Raw genomic sequence first — 24363 nt, 5'->3', positions numbered from 1 at the left:
CAGGCGTTTCCTGTATTTACTCATACGAGAACACGAGGAATGACCGATATACCGTAAAATGGTACGATATGTCACGTGTTGCTTGACCTTTAAACCAGAAAAGCTCACCTCGGTTCGTTGTTGTGAATATTCTGTCACTGACCGGCTTTTGTGCCTGCATTGCCGCTAAACGAAGGTATGTATTGCAAAAATATTGTACCGTACTGTGAGGTGAACTCGGGAAGACAACGTCATTTTAACGGCAAGTTAAAATAGAAAGAAAAAGTGTTTTCAGGTTGAATGTATTTCTCTGACTCAAGTTGAAAAAAAATGGTCATGTTCACTTGATAATGCAGAGACATCGTCAATGATTTTGCAGTTAATTACTAATGTTTAAAGTGCCAAGCCTAGCGTCGTACTTAGCGCATTTTCAGGGCTTCTCGTATTAAAAAAACAAAACAGAAAACACTGGATACTATATAACAGTTTACTGCAGTTGTAAACATTCATTGCACACTGAGCAATGTACATCATGTATCAATTGACCCCATGTCGTGTCAGATATTAAACAACAGTACAAACACCGTGGACATGGCGAGGATGTGTTCACAGTACCTTTGATGTGATGTACCATGGACCATGGAACTGGGGTTTATAGTTCCATGCATGGACGTACTAACATGGATGTACATAAACGAAAATTTAACAAGCAACACATTTTACGTAGACCCAAGTTTCTGAAAAAAAGTCACCAATAAGTAACAAAGGTTACTATTGTACCATTGTACTACTGTGGAATACTTTATTTTCACTGTAATTAATTTTCGCTGAAAAGGCTTTTTGGGTGTTTTGTGTGGAATTTATTTTCACTGATTTTTGATGAGTTTAATGTAAAAGTATATTCGCTGGATTTTATTTTCATGGAAACATCCCTTCAGAGCGAAAATAGCGAAAATATATTCCAAGCGAAAATAAAGTATTCTACAGTATTTGATTTATGAAGTGTATTTCATCCCATTTGCATACAAACTGATGATTAATTACTGTAAAATGACTGGGTTTAAATTTATCATTTCAGGCATATTCAGTGGGTTTTAAATTCACGGTTTTATCATTTAGATAATGTGTTCTATGCTAAATTTTATATATTCACTGGGTTGTAATTTACCACATTTTCCAGTCAGCAAAATAAGCAAAAGTAAAACCCAGTGAATAATTGACCCCTTTACAGTAACTTTATAATACCATGTGCCAGATATGAAAAAATATGGCATGTTCTGATTAAGAGATCAGTATCAAGTGCAGCCTGGTTATCAGCTGATAACTTGATCTTCACCTTGAGGGCATTCATAAGGACTACATTTTGAGAGGGTTACCATGCCGTCTTAATGATCCAAAATGATATATTGACTGCTACAAAATTTGTTCATGATTTACAGCATGTTTCTGAATTATTTAAATAAGTAAAAAACTGAATTTTAAACCACTTTTATGGGTTTTCACAGGACTGAAGGGTTCGCAAAATTGTCTGTGTTGGTCAAATCTGCTCAATCAAACCTAAGTAGTTGGCAAATTACTGTGCAAGATTGCTAACTGCCTCAATACTTTCTGAGACTTGCTGTAAAACATCACCCATCTGCAGAAGCCTCCATGGGTAGCTGAAATTAAGGATGTACATGACATTCGTTGGACAAAGCAGAAACAAAATAATACTGATTTATGACTTACAATTAAAGCGGTAGGGTCGTTACCTGTGCACATGCGGGAATTGAGTCCCAAGCAACGATAACAGCAACGCAAAGACTCATGGAAGACGCTTGTTTGTAAACAATGACATGCTATGGCCATCTGACGCATGCGCTGGTGACAACTCCCCCACTTTAATACATGTTATTGTAGCCTTTGCAACACTCTATCCAAAAACTATAACACTGATGTCAACATTAATTACGTCATGCGACTGCTAAATAAACAAAATTTTTACTTTTTGACGTGAACAGCTCAAGACATTAAATAAGTTCACAGTATTTTAGATCACTTTAATTTAGCGGGTCAGTGAGAATCACAAAAATTTTTAGAGGTAAAAATTTTCCGGGGGTACTACAACATTGAGTGAATTTCGCTAAATTTTGTCATCAGGAATGCCGTACAATCCTGAAATTGTGAAAAATGTTAGCAGTGAAAATTAAGTGATTTACAGTATTTATATACCGGTATATATCATACTATGAAGTTATTACGAAGATACCTCAAAGTATGCTGGAAGACAGTACAGCGGCAGTATCGACCAACGTGCAGCGGAGGTCAATGTTACAGCGTACTGTCTGAGTGCATACTTTGAGGTATCTTCGTAATAACCTTATTATTATACATCTTTTCCTACCAAGGATACATCATGGGAATGCCAAAATCTAAAAAGTTTAGAACAGAATCAGTGAACTTCTTTGTATGAAGTCCGGTTAAATTCTGGTGGCAGCCATGTTTGTTTTTATTATTAGAGGACACTTACACGTGCAATAACTCCATATTTGAATTTGCATTTCCTAATATGGTAGGATGAAAATACCCCGTAAAATACCGCAAAATTACGGCACGCTGTAACTTATGGCGTTACGGTGACAGATGTATAATAATGTAAAATACTTTTCTGTAGCTGGAGTTATTTTTCGCTGAAAATCTATTTTGGGTGTTTTGTGTGGAATATATTTTCACTGATTTTTGAAATGTAGAAAAAAAGGTATATTCGTTGGTTATATTTTCTCTGAATCATTCCTTCAGCAAAAATAAAGTATTTTACAGTGCATTATTTCATGCATAACAATAGCAACTTGTGTGTTTTTGCATTCTTTAATAAAAATGCACGTCCCATAATCCTGTGCATTGTAGTTTGTTGAAGAGAATGTTACACTGTGACTTTTTTGACTTCCTAAACTACAACAAATTTACCAATAATGAACAAAAAAATGTTTATGGTAATTTTGATTCTGTTATTTGACCTTTATCACTTTACAGTTTGATTTACATCTGGTTGTAAAAAATATTCACAAAATGATATCAATCCATGAAATAATAATCAAAGGTATGATTTAGGTAACATTTTTTGAAATCCTTAGGAATCTTTAAAAGGTTCACACAAGTAAGATTTTGCAGCTCAAAAATGTGTTGTTTTTTTTTGTTTTTTTTGTTTGTTTTTTTAAGTTTTACTACTAATTTTTCATCAGTATAATTTACCATTGGTAAATTGTAAAAAAAACAGCAATTTGTATGCACTGATTGCAAGAATGTTTAAAAATAATGTTCGATGTCACCATTATATGCATAGCTTCCATTTGTAACGTAATGGTCAAATACCGTACCTGCTCTGAAAATTTGATTTCCCACTACAAAAAAATATTGTGAAGCATCAGCCTCTACATAAGATAGGCAAAAAATTATGACAATTTATTTTTAAATAATGAGTGTGCATCGCCCAAGGACAACAAGATGTGTTTTTCAATTTTGTTTGGACGACCATCTGCTTAGGACTAAAAGCTTATTAACAGTAAAATCTAATATTATTAAATAAAAATACACTTTATTCATGGTCTAGATACCCTCATCTTCCAATCAGTCATGGAGATTTGTCATAAAACTATAAACATTGCTGTATGCAATACCGTAATCCTTCTATAAATAGACTTTCTGCTTAGTGCTATGACACTAATTTGTTATTTTTCTCAATCACCTGGTTGGAAGTGGCAGTAATCAAATGCTCTCAACCTATCATATTAATAATAGTGTTGGTAAAAAAATAAAAAAAGTTTTGTTTCTTGATTTTCCATGTTTCAGACTTTTTCTGATTGAAAATATATACCAACAATTTCATCTTTATTTCTACAATCAAATTTGACTTTATTTCTAATGGTTTTCACCGATAAAAACACATATTAGATCAAAGTCCAACTAAAGAACTTTAAACTTTTATTTATTTTATTTAAATCATGTACAGCTTAGTTAATAAGCTAGTAACTAAATAAACTACTGTTAAAACATTTATTTTCACTGACATTTAATTTCACTTTTTTGATGTTTTGAGCATATTTACTGTGTTTTAATTTCACAAATTTGTTAAGGAACCAATCAGTTTTAGGGACGGCGTCAAAAGATCGATTTAATTTAGTCAATTTCACTTATCAGCGAAAATAGCAAAATTAAAAATTATTAATAATACTGTACATGTTAGCATATGTTGATTTCATCCTAATAAATGTACAGTCTGGGTCACACTCACCCAGATCGTGCCTGCTTATTTCTTAGTAGATTTACCAGTAAATATGGCGTGATCCTATTGCATTGTCTCTTTTTATTTACATGTAGACGACCTTTGATCTTTTGACCTCTGACACAGAACTAGACAACCTAACAGCAATGTTGCTTGGAATTTTGAGGACTGCTTGGTTCTTGTTGTGTCTGCTCGTGTTCGGCTACACTTTCATTGTCAGCGGTATAATCATTAATTTGTTGCAATGTTGTTCACTCGTTATCTGGCCGTTCAGCAGGAAGATATATCGAATCATCAACTGCAAGCTGGCGTATTATCACTGGTGTCGTAAGTAAACTGCAGAAAATTCTTGATTTTCTTATGACGTGTAAATCCATTTCTTTAGATATTTAACTTTTTCATTCATGAAAACTCAAATCCACTTTTCTCACTAAATTTTGGTTTTTTCATATTTTATTTAAAATTCTTATCAAACCCTGTAGGCAGTTATGGCAAACACTAAACGTTCAAATTAGAAGAAACAAAATATTTCGGCTATAATTTGGCTAAGAAAACATGATATGCAGATTGTTGTAAGTTCCAATTTTGTGTAAATAAATAGTATATGACAAGTGTATAAAAAACCCACCCATTAATCTGAATTCAATAGTTGTATAAGGATTTCAGCAAAATACAATTGACACATAATGTGAAGAAGCCATCTTACAAGGCCGAAATGAAAAAAATACATTTTTCTTTTTTTCATACTTTCTTTACATTCAATTTTAAGTTCTGATTCAAAATGGTTGACATTGTTCAGATTTTGTTTGCAATGTATTAATTAATACATGTCATGTTGAATACAGTACTTGTTCAATGTGGATTTATTTATTTATTTATTTATTTACATGTGTATTTATCTATTTATCTATTTATCTATTTATTTATTTATTTATTTATTTATTTATTTATTTATTTATTTATTTATTTATTTATTTATTTATTTATTTATTTATTTATTTATCTATTTATTTATCTATTTATTTATTTATTTATCTATTTATTTATTTATTTATTCATTTATTTATCTATTTATTTATTTATTTATTCATTTATTTATTTATTACAAACAATCAATTATATTTTTCTTTGCAAAGAATTGGTATTTATAGGGAATTGGTGGTCAGGCTCTGAAATCGTTCTATACAGCGAGACGAAAGATCATCATATGTGGGGCCATGAGTCGTCCCTCATCATATTAAACCATCACGACGAGATTGATTGGCTGTTTGGCTGGATTTTATGTTTTCACTATAATGTGCTTGGTGTAAGTATGCCATAGCAAGCATGGTGCTAACACCGGCATGAAGTCTGAAGTTTTTTCTTCCTCGACATGAACATGGCGTGCTCACTGTTTAATTTTTTTTCTCTGCAACATTGTTTAGTTCAATAAGTAGTAGTACTTGGCTGAGTTTATTCTGACCCTTCTGCCAATACTTGTCTCACCCACTGTTCAAAGTAGAACATTCCTCAATTCCCAGAATGCATTTCTCTCACCGAAAGTTGTGAGAAGGATCCTATTTAATCTCCGTTGTGAAATCCTCCAATGGTGAGCATAGCCACGTTCTGTTGGTAACAAGAACTTCTGATTTCAGCCAGGAGAGCTGACAGTCCAGCTCTCTGTATTTAAATAAATGATAACTCCATTCACCTTACTATTCTGACAGAAATGGTGTACTTGACCGACTCGTGGTCAAGTAGCAATTGTGTGCTTTACATGACTGATGATGATGTCAAATATCTCGGTAAGGAGACGGCGCTGGTGATTATGAATCACAAATTTGATGTTGATTGGTTGTTTGGCTGGGTAATAACAGATCGGTACAAGTTATTAGGGGTGAGCATATCTCTTTAAATTCATGCCATATCTTTAATCCTTCATTAGCAGCAAGTTAAGCAAAATTGGACGTTTGTGACTCTCTAAATGCAAAGCATTCTGGATAAAGCCATATATGAGCATTAATTCATGTTTTCATTTCTGGTTTTCATTTTTGTTTTGATTGGAAATCATTTTTTGTTTTCAACTAACAGACTGGTCCACTAATCAAGCTGTTTCCTTTTTAACAAAATAGACAAACTTTAATTTATCATAAATTTTGATTAAGACCTGTATAGCCATTATGGCGATTTATTTGAAAATTAACCCCAGAAAAATGATAGAAATGTTGCAACAACATATGGGTACTGAAAGTTGATGTTGTGGGCGATGCAATACCCAGAATCCTTTGCGACATGAAGAAAATCGCTGTCCGCTGATGCTAAACTTGTATCGTGTTGACTTGGTCCTTATGGGGAGGAATATTTTACAATGTATTTTTGTTTTGTTTCTATAACAAGTTTACCAAATTTTGACAATTGGATTTTCACGGTACAACTAAGAAAACTGAATTCAAACTGTGTACTAGTAGCAGCTTAATACTGTAAGTTTCGCAATTTATTGACGTATGTGAGCTCTTGTGAAAATCACTCTGGCTTCCTGTCTAAAAGCGACCGTTTTACAAAATGGCATTCATGCATCTGCTAACAAAAAAGGCATTGCAGGCGACAAGAAACGTAATATGAGGTAAATTGCTGTGGTGTTTGTCTCATCCACCATCTTCGCCTATCCCATCTTGGAAACTCGTGGGTCAAGTGCGTTAATCAGTGCTTTGTCTCATGAATCAATACTTGTAAAACTACCTTTTAAAGGACCCCAGTGAAAATGTATATTCACTGCGACTAAATTTCATAATTTCGGCAAAAGTTGTTTTATTACAGTATTTCCATGTAATGTGTAAGGCATTGCATATTAAAACAGTACATTGTTTTTTTGATGCCAGCCCTAAGGACCAATCAACACCTCTATGGACCACAGTCATTCTCTACATGTGGGAACACTTCCAACTTGTACTCAATTACTTCTATACACAGTTACTTTATAAAACAAATATGTCACATTCAAAACTTTCCTTAAAGTCTCTCCTTTTTGTTTCCCTTAATTTTCACTATGCTTTATTTATTTAAAAATGACTAAAATGTGTTGTTTCTAAGTTTGAAGTGATCCCATCTCATGGCTTTGCACACCTTAATGTATTAAATATAGTTTTTTGTTTGTTTTTTCATTTTATTATTCTTTGCAAGGTTCATCTGTTTGTTTCTCTCCTCTCTCCTCCTTGCCAATAACTTCCTCTCCTACAGTATCTAGCTTATGATGGTCTGAGAATATTGTATTTGAAATATTCTTATTTCTCTAAAAGTTTCATGTTCTGTAATTTATAGTTTATAGATCACTCAAGTTTAGACAATGTCAATAAAATAAGTGTATGCTCTGACCCCCTCTCTCAGTTGCCTGTCTTCCCTACAGTATAGTACGAATGGAATCATCCTAAATTATATTCCCAGAATGCATTGCAGCATCACCATATTTTGCATACTGTGACTGTAGTCTGCACTTTCAGCATTCAAGGGATTTTGTGATTTTCTTTTTCTTTACTGTTATTAGGGTGAGAGAGTAAGCATGTCGGAGGGGTGACTCAGGAATCTCTTCTTGGCCTTATTAGTACTAGTATTTGAATTCTACATTTGAACATGTAAATTTATCACTGACGTTTTTTTTCTTAACATGGGATAATCATATGTGAAAAAATTGTGTAAACTGTTTAATTTTCCCTGTCCCTTAGACCAGAAAAAAGTATGGGAGGAACATTCTCTGTTATCGGATGCATCACAGTGCGTTCATCTTAGTTGTTATGAATCTTAATAGCTCCAATGTCAGCTGTGTCATGCCCCCTCCCTCCCTCCCTCCCTCCCTCCCCTTCCCTCAGACCACCATTTCCTGTTAGAGCTATATACTAATAAATTATATTCCAATATCAAATAACATAATTTCCTTGCATTCAATTTTTCTTTTTACATTTTTTAAGAGTTCTGAACTTTTTTACTAATGCTGGCTGAATCCCTTATTGCAATTTCAATCTTATGTTATATATACAATGCTCTATATAATAAAATGTCTGCTCTCTGACATCTCAAAAACCACTGGCTGGCTAACTTGATAGTTATGCATATTCATTTGAATATACCTATCTAAATGGAATTCTACAAATTACCTTAGGTTAATTAATTTGTCCACTTTTATCGTTTACATGTTTTGTTTAGTGAAAATACATTTCACACACTTCATGTCACCAAATAAATTTCAAATCTGAAATTAATGTACCGGTAATTTGAATATAATTACTGCCAATCTTTGCACGTTTTGTTGCTGTATGTTGATACAATTATATCGAAAACAATGTTAAAGATTAAATCAAAATCAGTTTTAGATTTAATCTGTGCATATTGATTAGCTGATTTGCATAAACAATTAATTGCATTTCAAATAAATATTTATATATGCCGCCGTGGAAGTTTTAGTTGAGAGCCTCTAGCTTTATTTAAATAAGATCTCTAAGCACCTCTAACTCCCAACATTAAAGTAAAATGACTAACATACACTGCATATTGCTACATGCTCAGAATATATCTCACAATTATCCTTCAAATTATTGTGGAACACCTTTGGGGCGGGGTGTATAGACAGACAGTTGTGTTGCTTCGTTGAAACCCAGAGTCACTGTCCTCTATCATTATTTTCTGCATACACTTCAAATAACTTATTTTTTAGACTTGTACCTTTATGAATGTAATGAAAATTGAAATTAGTCAACATACTTGCCTTAAAGATTGACAATACTAGGACATATTGTGACCATACTTTACTTGTCTCTCTGTCCCTTCCAAGCCAGCATCTTGAAACAAGCCCTGAAATGTATTACTTGTACAAACTATGCACACATAAATATCTGTATCAGGTGGGGAATATATTTATGAGTGTATTTGGCTGAATGAAGAAATACTGCGACAGATTGATAGCGTGACTAGCAATAGGAAATTTGGGTTGTAACAACAAATTTTGAATGAACATTTAGGGAACAGATTCAATAGAAGTTGATGAAACTCTGTAAAGTGTTTTAAGACACTGAAGATAGGGATCAAGGAAGTGGTCTAGGTGCTGCGATGCATCATATGAAGAGCTGGAAAAGTTTATGGGTTACAATTTGCTGCTGTGATTGAAACTTAATTGACTACATTAACTGTACTTTTTCACATAAAAATTATTTAAAAGCGAAAATAGCAAAATTAAAAAACCAACGAATTATGCGTTTACAGTACCAAAGATAGATACATAAAGGTTTACTGTACAGTGTTTAAAGAGTTTTATTTTAATAGCTTCGCTCATTTCTTTTTTCATGATCAAACCATTCCATGGTTAACAAGGTAATGTTATCATTTAATTCAAAGTTAAAACATGGAACTCTCAAAAAGCGAGATTATCATTATATATTGCATTGTTACCAATATATTTGTATTTCTATTTTTGGTAATATTGTTTTGTCAACTATCAATTCCATTGATGTGTAATAGTCTATGTAAACACTTTACATCCCAATGAATGCAGTCCTCGTAATTGACTATTGACTAATTGACCGCCCGTTAGTTAATCAATGAATATGAGTGTGCTTCTGGTGTCACTGTAAACGCATAGCATTATCTTCTCTCTAATACTCAGTTTCGTTCATATTGAAACAATTTTGTAGGCTCTTAATCTTGACAAAATAATCTGATCTTACTTGAGTAGAGCTTGTTTGTGTCAGTCCTGGAACAGTGACTCAAGTGTTTGTATCAAAACTTGTTTTAAAATGTAATGCCTTGTTTACTGAGCAGCAAGTAGACCTGGGGGGGGGGGGGTCTTGATATTGCATCGCAGTACAGCCACAGAAAAATACAACAACATAATTTGCCACTGTTATTGTTATTGAATTTACTCATTGCCTGTTGATACTGGTTTTTTTTTCATTCATTCTGTCTATTCATGGAAGCTTTTGGCAAACGATGAGACAACAATATTCTGAGCAGTGGCTTGATGCAGCTGTATTTCGTTATGTTAATTATTGGCTACAACATGATAATTACCATTTAATTAGTAGTATACTAAAACTATGATATATATATATATATATGATTATTACTTTAACAATATCTGTCTTCACTTTCTGTCTGTCTGTATGCTCTGTTTTGTGACTTCGCTTCATCATGTGATTTAAGGTCAATTTGTATCACTAATCATGTTATCATGCTTTGCTCTTGCTGCATGCATCCCATAATACTTCTTTCTGTACTGCTGCCGTTCGTCAATCACACACCTCACTGCTGATCGCTGCAACACAGGTAGGTGTTCGTTGCTCGTCGATTATTTTTTTATAAGTATAGTTCCATGTATTGGTAAGTACTGCAGGAGTTAAAAGCAGTTTATTGGAAAATTCACAAAGTGCAATATTGAAATGGTTGGATATTCTGATCTCTCACCTAGACCCTCATGACCCTTGGTTATTGGTGTCCCTGAATAATTCTCATGAGGAAAAACTTAGCTTTACCGTATTTGGTCTATCGGTAGTATGGTAGTACAATGTGCATTCACTTATGTAAATGAATTTATGGTCAAAATAAGTCATATTTTTAATAATCCAGTATATTATAAATATAACTGCTGGTTCACATGTGTTAATATCAGAGATGTGCTTCTAATAGAGAAAATACTGCACAATGCTCTGCTAAAAAGCTGCATATCTATTTTTATTTTTGGCTTCTTTATGACAATTTGGGATTTTTTCAGAACCTTCGCACGATGAAATTAAGTAGTTATTCATCTATTGTATTTGTTCTATTAGAAGCGCATCTCCAATATAAATGCACATATGCCAAAAATTGCATATAAATTATGCTGGGTCTTTGCAATATTACTTTTTATTTGGGTGATATTTCACTGTGAAAAAAATTATTTAATGACCTCTAGGTGCGAGGTTGAATATGAATCCAAAATTTTGATGTATATAGACAATGCATGTTATGATATCAAGGTAGGTAATAGACGAGACGCAATGCAGTCTGTTGATATTTGTCAACCGACATTCTGTGTACAATCAGGTCTTTTGGTTTAGTACGTCTAAGAGTTTTATCCCTGGTAAAGCTTTCAAATTTGGTTCATTTCAGTGCAGAATTAAGCATTTTTTTTTACTGTACAGAGAGAAATTATAAAAAAAAAAATATTTTCAAATTTGCCAGCCTACAGACCTGTATGTATACACTACTCTTATTATTGTAATTAAAATTATCAAGATGTATAATAAAATCATTTTAGTTTTTATAGTTGCTGAATTGTATAAATGTATGTTTAATGTGTTTCCCATTGTATGTGCCAACATTATAATTTTGTCTTGCTTTTTGTGGCATGTTTATCACAAACTTTCATGAATTGTGTTTGTGTTTTCTTTACAGTAAATTAACATATATAATCACGAAATAATTTGATATTCAAATTAATCTTTGTTCAGTTTTAAAGCGTAATAGTCATCATGTGAAGTATACTGTGTGTATTCTTATTCATGCGGCATGCGAGAGTCTAAGGCCGTCATTTGGTTCTAAAATACTGTACTGCTTGGAATTTATTTTCGCTGAAGGGATGATTCCGTGAAAATAAAATCCAGCGAATATACTTTTTTTCCTATATTTCACATTAAACTCATCAAAAATCAGTGAAAATAAATTTCAAGCAAAACGCCCAAAAAGCCTTTTCAGCGAAAATTAATTCCAGCGAAAATAAAGTATTCCACAGTAGGCATCTCGGACAGTTGTCATTTTACAGTCGAAAAATGAAATAATTATTATCAATTTTTACACATAACAAAAAAATATTCAACATATAAATAATTGTATAAATGAAATATGAACACATAATGCGCTATGCATATGACTGGCGTTTTAAACATGATCGCAAATTTTAAAACGTCACCTATGATTTCGTATTCTAGTCTGTTCCCCTCAACACTGTTGTCCAGTTATACACCAATAATAGTGTATCTGTTCTTAGCACTGCATGGCCACTGAGTTGATGTTGTCATGTGACCTTCTCCAATCCACTTTGCGTAGTGTTAGTTGCTTTTACATGTTAGTAAGACTATGACCTCTGACGTGTTTGAAATTTTTTCATATTGACTGATTTAAATGGGAAATTACATCACTTGCATAATATTTGCCATAGAGGGCGTACTTTGAATTGACAGTGCTAATCTCTAAATCGTAGCATTCAAGTAACAGGTGTCAAAATAGTGCGAATCAATTTACTGGGTATGAATTTGTTAACGTCCCCTCAGAGTATAAGTAATACAGGCATATAATATATTAGAGATGAATTAGCGATATCAGGTAAAAATGTAATATTAGAGAAGCGTAAAATAATCAAGTAGTGTGATTCATTGAGTGACCATTAATTAAATTTTTTTTCATATCTGAGTTGCTGTGATTGTAAGTGCATGTTGATTGTATTCTTTGAAAGACTTAGGTTCATTCATCGTCAAGGCAGCCTGCTACAATTTTCACTGTTATATGTGCAAATTTACCTTAAGTTAAGGGGTACATATTAGCATATAGGAATCAGTGGTGGCTGAAAATTATTTCTAGACAATCCTTAGCACATATTTTTTGTTGTCTCTTAAAATCCACTTCAAAATTTTCATGTATTTCAATTATATAGACATATTGTTTATTTTATCTTTTTTTCAGTTTAAAATTGTTGTTGCATACTCATTCATTATATATAATTTTTCTGCATATATTTGAAATTTTGAGTATTCCTCCAAAAAATTACCTTTGGATTTACTCCTGAATTAAAAATGTTTAAAAAAAATATGTTCAGTCTGACACATGTCCAATCAGGTGATGCTTTAGTTAAAAACTTCTTTTCTGCGATCTTAGTTTAGTACCGGCCAATCTGATTGGTCAGCTGTGAAATACTGTCAAAGATTGATTGGGCAGTTTCTCTGTCATTCTGAATATCTAGGAGTAATTTAGTACTAGTAAATAGCCATGTAGGAATACACACAACAGAAAAATATATTAGTTATGTCATATTTACAATATTCTTGTTACATCCCTTTTTTGGTTGTCATGTCAACCCAATTTACATATTTTTGTCTTCATCTTTTAGGCATCTAAAGTGTTTGCAAAGAATTCGTTGAAGTATGTTCCATTTATCGGCTGGTCATGGATATTACTTGAGATGATATTTCTCCGAAGAGATTGGAATCGAGACAAACCGTACCTGATTGAGCAGCTCAAGGTTCTAGCGGAGTATCCGCTGCATTGCTGGGTGAGACATCATTATGCATAGATAATACGGCAAATTTCTACATATCATCACTAATCCTTGTGTCATGTGATTAATAGATAATAGTTTCGAATTATAGGGCAATCAGTCAGTTTCTGTGCAAAAATGGTGGGTTCATATCTAGGTCGCAGGTTTCCCTAGTTTCCAGCATTCTGATTAGCTATCGAATAAACATTCGTTAGAAAATAGGAAATTGTCACATATTTACAACAGAGAGTGCAAGTTTCTAAAGTAACAGCGAAACTTGTCCATTCATGAATACTTTCGATTGGCACAAACAAATGAGTAAACAAAAACTAAAATAGTGACAGTCGTATTAATAATTTCTGATTTTCGTATTCATGGCTAACTATTGTCACATTTCACTAAATAAACAAAATGTTTGTTGCATCTTCCAGAAAAAAGTATCAACACCTATAGATAATGTTGCATAATATTAAATTCCAAAATTGGAAGGAAAACAAGATTTGCAATTTTAAAAAAATAAAAAAGGAAGAAGTATTTACCACCTTATTGCAATGTTGGGTTCATCATGAATAAAAAAACAAAACAGAAAAAGTGCGAACCATGTATTGTTTGTCATACACTGAAACTTGTACAAGTTTTTAGCTCCACTGCCAACTTTGTCAAGCAGAGCTTACCATACGAGTGATTGCCTGCCGTCATCTTTTTACTTTTTCGATTTCTTCTTCAAAACTACTTATTGCTTTGATACTTACCGGTAGTGTATATGTATCTTCGGCAGAATTCTCTCAGATTTGTTCATTTTCTAATGATATCTTTAGTTCTTTAATTGAAATATGTATTGCTAACAACGGAGCTATCTCAGCTGAGAGACTGCTTGTTCTCATAAAACATGTATGGCCCTTTTCTGAGCCACGACACAAAGAATGAACTACTTTACTAATCACAATTTTGATGCAAAGAGTCTCTTTATACAAGCATTATTTTAATAAACAACATCAGGGAGGACTTATGCCTTGGAAGGTGTGGTAAATAAATTCAAACATGAATTATCTAATCTTGTTGACTATATGTAATTTTCATGGCCAGCTCTCACAATACAATTGACATTTAGTGTCTGGAACAAAAATATTTTATAAATATTAAATGTTAAAAATGGCTTTTTTGTATTTATTAGGTGTGTATTGTACCTTGAATTTTTTCTCTTGTATTTCCATTTTAGACACTTCTTTTTTGTGAAGGAACTCGGTTCACAGAGTCAAAGAAAGCTCGTAGCAATGAAATAGCAAGAGCAAAAGGACTGCCAGAACTTAAACATCATCTATTGCCGAGGACCAAGGGATTTGTTGTTGTTATGGAGGCATTCAAGGGCAAAGGTAAAGAACAATTTTTATAGTTTGAGTTTTGGCCAAAGCCACTGTACCCGGGGTGAGTTTACGACATACACAATGGGAAGGCCAAAGCCACTGCACCCTGGATGAGTGTACTACGGACGCAATTGGGAGAACAAAGCCACTGTATCCAAGGTGAGTGTACCACAGACACAATGGGGAGACCAAAGCCACAGTACTCTGGGTGAGTGTACCACACACACAATGGAAAGGCCAAAGCCAAAATGTACTATCAGTTCTTGCAGCAAAGAGAGCGAGAGAGAGCTGTGACATTCATATGTCAAAATTTGTTTTCCAAAAATACAAAAATGTATCTTCTAATGCTGTTCTATTTGTTTTTATGATATTTTCAGTTCCTGCTATCTATGACTGTACACTTTCATGTTCTGCTGATTATGCCGAACCTACTATGTATAATGTGGTGATGGGCAGAAAATGTCAAGGACACATGCTTGTTAGGTGAGCCATCATTTATGTGAAGTTTAAATATATCTCAAAATGCACAGGAAAATATTTTTGAAAAGTGAAGTAGATTTCCAGCTCTCCCTTCTTCCTATAATTTTATTAGTCCCCGTTCGAACGAAGTCCGAAAACGGGGACTTATAATTCGGTCTCCGTCCGTCCATGCGTCTGGGCGTCTGTGCGTCCGTGCGTCCGTCCGGAGTCATATCTCAGAATCCCTTGGACCGATTCCGTTCATTCTTTGCTTGTGCCTAGTACTTTATGTGGGACATATGCACATGCAGTTGTTTAGCGATTTGATTCAAAATGGCCGACTGGCAGCCATCTTGTTTTTTGAAAATGTTGTATTTTGGACATGCTTTGTCAGTTTTCATTCAAACTTGGTACATAGATTATACATGTTAGGATACATGTCCATGATGATTTATTTCACAATTGGATCAAAGATGGCCGACTGGCAGCCATCTTGTTTTTGGAAAATGTAATATTTTGGACATGCTTTGTCAGTTTTCATTCAAATTTAGTACATAGATCATACATGTTAGGATACATGTCCCCGACCGTCCGTGAGTTCTTGAGTCTGTCCGTCCGTCTGTCCGTCCGTCAGTCTGTCCGTCATATTTTAGAATCCTGTGGACCGATTCCGTTCATTCTTTGCATGTGCCTAGTACCTTATGTGGGACATATGCACATGCAGTAGTTTAGCGATTCGATTCAAAATGGCCGACTGGCAGCCATCTTGTTTTTTGAAAATGTTGTATTTTGGACATGCTTTGTCAGTTGTCATTCAAACTTGGTACATAGATTATACATGTTAGGATACATGTCCATAACGATTTATTTCACAATTGGATCAATGATGGCCAACTGGCAGGCATCTTGTTTTTGTTTTTTTATGCGGTATCTTGGACGTGCTCTGTCAGTTTTCATTCAAATTTGGCACATACATGTACTTTATACATGTTAGGATGCATGTCCATGACAATGTGTTTCAAAATCTGGTCAAGGATGGCCGATTGACAGCCATCTGACTTTTTGGCCTTACTACTATATTTCCACAATTTATGTACCATTTTCATTCGTATTTGGCACATCATACATATCAGTGTGTTTCAGAATCAGATCAAAGATGGCCGAATAACGGCTGTTTTTATTTTGGCCATATTACTATGACACGAAACACGTGTTTTGATGTAAATAAACAATCTGTTGTATACGCCACTTGGAATTCAAGTTTCAAGGACACACTCGCGACAACCCCTCCGCTTTAATATGATGAGCACAAAGAGAACTTAACGGGGACTGTGTCATTTTCAATGACTTGTTTAAATTAAGAATGACCTCTTGAAACAAACTCCTGCATTAAAGCAAAGGGATAGTCACCTGTGCACATGTGAGAATTGAGTTCTAAGGGATGATATCAACACATGCTAAAAACGCAAAGGCTCATGGGTATGTGTTAATGCTTACTGTAAAACATGTTGAAAAAGCGGCATGCAATTATAGCGAATTGTGGTAAAATGACATAATAGCGAAATGTTGATTTAGCGAATCTTTCTTGTCATTGTTGATTTCTTTGTTTGGCGGCCATTTTGAATTGATAATAAAGTCATTAGCGACATCTTGAATTAGCGAATCAGTTCCCTCTCTAAATTCGCGAAAAAGACATGCTCGCAAAAAAGACATGTTTTACAGTATTTGTAAACCACACAATATGGCCGTCTATCGCATGCACAGGTGACGAATCTCCCTGTTTGACAATTGTAATTTTGTTGCTTTTTTGGGGCAAGTTTTACAGTACAATCAAAGCTGTCTCTACAAGGTTGTACTTTCAACAAAAATTCTCTGAACACCACCCTCTGTGGCATCTTTTCAATTTTAAAATGTTATTTGTTTTTTGTTTCATGAAAAGTCTTCTCATGCATTTTTTTCTCTCAGACGAATAAAGATAACTGATGTTCCTACAGATACAGAAGAAAATACTGCCAACTTTTGTCACCAGATTTATCAATTTAAGGTAGAACTTTTTTTTTTATTTTCATTCGTATAAATATGATAGTTAGATCCTAATTCTGCTCTCAGTGTACTGTCAGGTAGGCCAGGCAAACAAATAGTAATGTTTCTAGTTACGGTATCCATTGGTATCTTTAAAAAAAATAAAAAAGTAAAGAAAATACTATACGCACATGTACATCAATTTTGCAAAAACAGATTGACTGTATGTAAATACAATACGCACATGTACATCAATTTTGCAAAAACAGATTGACTGTATGTAAATACAATACGCACATGTACATCAATTTTGCAAAAACAGATTGACTGTATGTGAATCAGTAAATTTGAACATTTGTTTTGAAGTGTATTTGTATGTCAGTCAAAATCAAAGGCATAATAATTTTCATGCATCACAGCACCACATGGTAGTCAAAGATAATGAGAGTTCATACTAGTATCATGCATTGAGTGTTTTTCCAGGAAGAAGGGGTCAATGGGGGAGTAAATTGTAATTGTAATTTCTTCCTGGGCTTGGATAGTTATTAATCCAGTGATGTGATATTTCACTATTCTGCTTTATATGTCGTCCCTTTAATTATTAAATTGGTAATTTTTGTTTATTTGTATTTTTTTGTTTCAGGACAGAGCATATGAACATTTTCAGAAAAATCAAACATACGAAAATTTTGAAGGCGGCAAGTTCCATAAACATGTGATTCCAAGGCGTTATGCGTCCTTACTAATTGAGACGTTCTGGGTTTTAGTCCTCGCAGTTCCATCTTTTTATTACTTTATAAGTCTGATGATAAACGGGTCTTTATGGGTGACTGTGACGGTGTTTGTCTTCATAGTGCTGTGTAAGTAATTGTAATAATAGCATATTCATCATTTAATACAAGGTTATTACAAGAATACAAGTGATCATATTGACCAACGTCAGAGGTACATTACTTGGGGTTTGCAACGCGCATAGTACTGTATGGTGACATCATGTCAAGATCTCATTCAAGTCTCATCTTGTAGATAGCGAAACTGATGCTACGATCTTCTGACATGACATAGGCGGTTTTTAATAAAACAATAAAACATGTATTACCACATTCATAGTGAAAAAATGTAATACATTTCATACCGCAGTTCAGACAGAGATAACAAACCAAAATACACACTGTACAATACACCAGATTAGCCATGAACCATATTTAATATCTTCTTGACCTTGAGAAAAAAAATTGTGGTGGAACTAAGATTATTCTGCTGTATGATTTGATTTCTCGAAACCTAGCTGTCCTGTTCGTAATAGTGCCCTCAGTGTAACAAAACTCAATGACCCTTGAGAATACTCTCTACTGCACAGCGCCCTCTGTTGAAGAATTGATGAAACTTGCAAAATGTGTGCTCCTCAAGAATTTGACCAAAAACAATTTTTTTTTTAAATGAACACAAATATACCTGACAATTGTTGTCACATCTCTAGAATTTCAAGTAATGTTTGAATACTTGATCCATAAGAGTCACATGAACTGGGATACAGTGAACCTGGTTTGTTTATGAAACAACATCTTGTTGACTTCTTGCCATTTTCATCATCAACATCAACAAGTTCTTATTAAAAAAATTATTACTATTAGTGGATCAAGTAATTAAAATGTAGAAAAATAAATGACATAGGCTGTATGCACTTGTATCAATTTAGGCATGCATTGCTGACTATTTTGGTCATAAAATGGCTCCACAAACTATTTTAAACACCATATTTCAGGCATACATGCAGGGGTTTGACCATAGGTTCATCTGCTACGAATATTTGGACTGAATTTTTTGATCATCACGGTGGCTGTCTAAACTTGGTCTTGGAAAACACAAACATAGGCTCCTAACATATACCGTACATGTATGCTTGGTTGGTCCTTGCCTGGCAGATCAGTTCTTCAATAAAATTTTTTGATAATAAAATCAAATGGTGGGGGTAGTTTTTTCGTTACCCAGTGTTGTGTAGTAAATAAAACTTGAAGAAATTATGTGATGAGAGTGCTATAGGCGGCCGTGTGAATGCAATATACCGGTATGTGCAACAGGTTGAAAGGAAGCCCCTGGTCTGGTTGCATTCCCCTTATGTGAAGGCATATCAAAGGGGATATATCTGTTATGATATTCATAAAATACAAACACACAAGAGCTATGTAATCTCACAGATATCTATTTTTTTTGCAGCTGTTCTGTTGATACGTGCAATGATTTCTGTAACAGACAGACATCAAGGATCCACCTATGGAAAAGTAGCTCAGAAAGATGAAAACAACGGTATTGTTATGAATGGCAGTAATAAGAAAATACAATAGACTTGTATTATAGATAACTATAGATAGAAGTTTTTAAAAATGGTTGCCATGATGTTATGTTGGCTACATGGATAACTTTTTCTGATTATGAGATAAGAACTCTTAAAGAACAATTTTTAACAAATTGTCAGGATTTGTTTGAATAATTACAAAACTATGTTACAATTACTCTGCCAGTATTGCTGAATTTCAAAATAGCTGCTTTGCATAATTATTGTCAACATGGCAATCATGATGTAATTTGCATACTTGGCTAACTTATTTGCATATAACAAATATAGAATTATTAGCTTACATTTAAAAATGGTGTTTTGCTGCTTTTATTGACTTATTTTCATATTGTTTTAAGGTGGTAATTAGCTTTACCGACCGATTTTCCTGAAGCAAGGTTTGAAACAAAAACTATGCAAACAAATTACTTGTTAAATTGTTTTTACATTAATGCTAAGCATTTCTAATACATGCAATGTACCATAACATAGCGGTATCTATAAACACACATGACTTACCACAACCAATCATACTGCTTGTTTGGTTGTCACATGACTCACACCAACCAATCATAATTCACGTTTCATTGTCACATGATTCATCACAACTAATCATAGTACTGGTTTGGACATCACATGGCTTTACAACCAAGCATCTTAATGAAATTTGTCATGTGAGCTGCCCAATGTTGTGGTATAGTTCGAATGCATACAAATGAGTCGTCTGTGTGCCATAAAAATTAAATTCCGACTGCTGAGTTTTATTGGATATGTTTTACACTTTATGTATATTGCATTTTTTTTTTAAATTGTATAAATATTTTTAATTTAAAAAAGCAAAGTGATAGCTGTGACAAGTCTTTTAAATGCCGATAGTTCATCAACTCTTTTGATCGTTTTTTGTTTTTGCTTTTTCACTATTAAGAATGTCAGCTCATTACAAATACTGGTATTTCTCATTATTTATTTCTAAGCAAATCACATTGCATAAATTAGTGGTGTGTACTAAATGAATACCAACAAAACCAGTTCCATCTAGTTATTACCAACAAGCAAATTAGACTGCTATATAGTCAACAGTCTTGTTGCTATGGTCATTTCAGTTGGAGTGATTTTGCTGTTAGTTTTTGGGTCAGCTTGAGAGAATACCTGCCTCTATCTATCTGTAGGAGTCTTGCTGATAGTATTTTGCCAAACCAGAGGGCGGCAGGACTGTTATATATCTTTCTGACTCAACTGAGTTGAAAAAAAATTATCATGTTTTAAAAGTTAAGTGGTATATAATTATTAATTTAGACAAGTCTTTCAGGATAAAATGTATAATTATTGTTTGAAAAAATGACAAAAATGGACCATTTTGAAATTTTTGTTGCAATTCATGTTGAAGCATTATTCATGAAAAAATAAATGTTTGTTAGATTTTGGGACAGACATATGTACCAGATTAATGGCTACATCTGATTTTTTTTTTACCATGCATATACGTACAGACGTAACAAAACTACCAGTAATTTTAAAGTTATGCTGACGAAACCTTTTTACTATAGGAATCAAAGGTAACTAGCACAGGAATTGCCATGGTTGTATGACAAATTGTTTGTACAAAATAGTGATCAAAAGCATGAAATTAGGTCTTATGATAAAAGCCACATAAATCTGGTGAAAAGTTTTAATTGTGGCCAAATACTTTAGTGTATGAAGCCGGTAACTGGACAGGGTGGTGAGAATTAGCATAACTTGTTTGCTATGAATTTCATTTTGAATCCTGCCTTATTTGGAATTCATATTTCCTAATAAGGTAGTGATGTAATTTACACACATTGGCTATGAAAAACACTTTTAATTCAATATTCAAAGATTCTAATGTGAATATTAATCTAACCAACGATTCTAGATTTGTTGCAACTTGTGTGATAAAGATCTGAGGTCAAGGGTCGCATAATTATATTTTCATTGGTTCCTATTCATATTAGCATAATCATTCATGAACTATAAATCTAGAAATTGAGATTATAAATGAAGTCCATGTATATGTGAGCATTAGAGCTTAAATCGGGGGAGTTGTCACTTGCGCATGCATAAGATGGCCATTGCATGTCATTGTTTACCCATGAGCCTCTGCGTTTTTAGCATGTGTTATTGTCGCTTGGGACTCAATGTATGCGCAGGTGAGGACTCTCCTGCTTTAAGCTTCACAGTTGTTGCTAAAGTAAACAATGTATTTTGCTCAGATTGTATACGTTTCGTGGGACACATTAAACATGACATGTTGGATTCTTCAATATTGCCAATAACAGTATTTTATATAGGTATTCAGGCTAATAATATAGCAGGGAGATATTTCAGAATTCATGCTGTTTTCATGCATAATCTTATTAGTATGCAACATGTACAGAATGTATGAGAAAAAAATCATGTCTAATTCAAGGGCTATTTTAAGCTGTATAATACTTTTTTTTTGCTTGGAATTTATTTTTGTTGACACTGTAGATCAGCAAAGATTGAATCTAGTTACAATACTTATTTTCTCCAGTGGTGACTCACTACAACCAATCATAGTGCTCATTCCAACTAAAATAAAGTAGTCTACAGTAAGAGACCTTGGATGCAAATGGTGGCAAGACACAAGACTTGTTTTCGCCCTTCAAATACTTTTCTTCCATCATAAAGTCTACTGTTCCGAATATTATGATTACATAGAAAGAAAGAAACATTTGAAGGGCAAAGTCAAGTCACATGGTTATCCCATTCTCAGCGAGATCTTGTAGCGATTTGCATCAAAGGTCAACTTAGATCAATACAGGGTAAACTGATCTGATTCAGGATTTTGAAACAAAACTATGTTCACTATTAAAAAATCCTTATTGTTGTAATTTGTTGGCTTCTTGCAGTTTGTTGTTTGATTAAAATTTTACTGTTAAAGCAAAACTTGTTCAATCGATTTATTTTAAAAAAGGGCCGAAATATTATAAGAAAAAAAAATTGTATTGTTTGAAAGGTTGAATTATTAATATTATTTATGTTAATGTGATTGTGAAATCACTGATGCCAATGGAAGTAATTTTTGTTTAGAAGAAAGTGTGAAACTTAAAAAAAAAATCAAAAACTCAAAGGTGTAACTAGTTTTATTTCTTGACCACATGAAAAAAGATCATGATGGCTTGATAGAATCTCAATGTGCCCATTTCCTGCCAAATGGTTGAATGTATTTTTCGCAAAAATGGGGTAGTCCATCACCCTCCTATCTGAAACTACAGCATTGATGGTACTAACATTTTTTTCAATACAGGAAATTAGAATTCTCACTTTGGGAGTGAAATTCAACTGAGGTTGATTTATCCCAATAAAGTCGTATTGAAAAATTTGCTTGCGTCTTCATTATCTCTCGCTATTCAGCGATATCACACACCCCGGGGTCTTTCCTGCCCAGTGAAAAGATGTTGCGTATTGATTAAAGCAATGTATTCGTCTGTTTACATCGGTTACCATAACAGCCAATGATTGATTCCTATATGGATTTCCAATTATGAGAAGGTTGTTATAAAATCCAATAAAACTCTCTCACATATGCCTTTAACAAGAATGCCCTTCAGTGTGCAATAACCAGGACATCAAATTTAAACGATATCTCAGTCGTTTGTTAAATCATTCGTAGCAATTTTAACTGCTCATTTGTACATTTCTATTTTTACCAAGTTATTTTTCCCTGTATAAGAGGGCTTAAAACTCTATAAATTAAATCTTTAAGAACAATTACAATAGAACTGGTAAAAATCTATAAATTTAAAAACCAGTGAATATGATTAAATATTGATAGAGTGAAATTAAATATTCGTGAAAAGTAATGCTTTTACAGTAAGTACTACAGGAGATTCTAGAAATACAATTTATAAATTCGGTTTGATGTAATTAAAACTGGTGAAAAAAAATTGTGTTTTTGAGGACAAAATTTCATCATGGTTTTGGACTCCCTATCTTGTATTAAATTGTCTTTTCTGTGCAAATGATTAGATAATTCACAAGTACATGTATTAATAAGTTTTATCAACAATGGCCTGTACATGCAAACTCGGTGAATTTTTTTTCTCACTAAATAATTTTTTTTGTCGCACTGTGTTGTGCATTTCGCAGTTTAATATATCTTGAAGGGGAAGTTACACCATGTGGCTCTATACACAGTTTTTTATAACCAATAATTATTGTACTGTGGTCCTATAACTGAGAGCGCCAAATAAAAATCAACTATCGCAACCTGCAGCAACACAAATCTGCATAATTTATTCCATATTTTTTTTTTTTTTTTTAATTTTGGCATAAACTAAAATAAACTTTATATAAAATATTGCTACACCAAACATTTAGACATTTTTGTGGGAAGGACTATGGCATTTAAATCTACACTTTAAGTTGCAATTGTGATATTGTATTTCTACAAACAAGCCATGCGGATTGCTTCATTTACATGCGCTTTACTTATTTATTAGTAAATATCAGAATCTCATAAAATAAAATGATATTTATCATTAAACACAGAATAATGCATAAATAAATTAAGCAGTTTAATCATTTCAATAGTACGTTTTAATTTTATACATATTTATTTTATTTTTCTCTGATGGTTATAATGCATAATTTTTTCCAGATTTTTTAGTGGGTAAAATCTCTAATTGATCTTTATACTGAATAAAATGAA

At 33.3% G+C, this 24363-nt stretch overlaps 1 protein-coding gene across 2 annotated transcripts; it reads left to right on the top strand.

The window, feature by feature from the left end:
• Positions 1 to 100: 100 nt before the first annotated feature.
• Positions 101 to 22598, top strand: LOC100373731 (1-acyl-sn-glycerol-3-phosphate acyltransferase gamma-like). Of its 2 annotated transcripts, none has more exons than XM_085505766.1 (9): positions 101 to 175; positions 4336 to 4567; positions 5947 to 6116; positions 13344 to 13505; positions 14710 to 14863; positions 15232 to 15337; positions 17279 to 17357; positions 17979 to 18195; positions 19553 to 22598. In XM_085505766.1, exons 2-9 carry the CDS (start codon positions 4387 to 4389, stop codon positions 19678 to 19680), a joined length of 1197 nt encoding a protein of 398 aa, XP_085361892.1. In that variant the 5' UTR covers positions 101 to 175; positions 4336 to 4386; the 3' UTR covers positions 19681 to 22598. The 2 variants fall into 2 exon arrangements, with proteins under 2 accessions (XP_085361892.1, XP_077868578.1); XM_078012452.2 differs by lacking the exon at positions 5947 to 6116 and adding an exon at positions 5377 to 5546.
• Positions 22599 to 24363: the final 1765 nt, after the last annotated feature.

The sequence above is a fragment of the Saccoglossus kowalevskii genome, chromosome 11 (genome assembly GCF_978046115.1).
Source record: "Saccoglossus kowalevskii chromosome 11, keSacKowa6.1, whole genome shotgun sequence".
NCBI classification, from domain to species: domain Eukaryota; kingdom Metazoa; phylum Hemichordata; class Enteropneusta; family Harrimaniidae; genus Saccoglossus; species Saccoglossus kowalevskii.
This window is presented reverse-complemented; position numbering and strand designations above follow the sequence as displayed.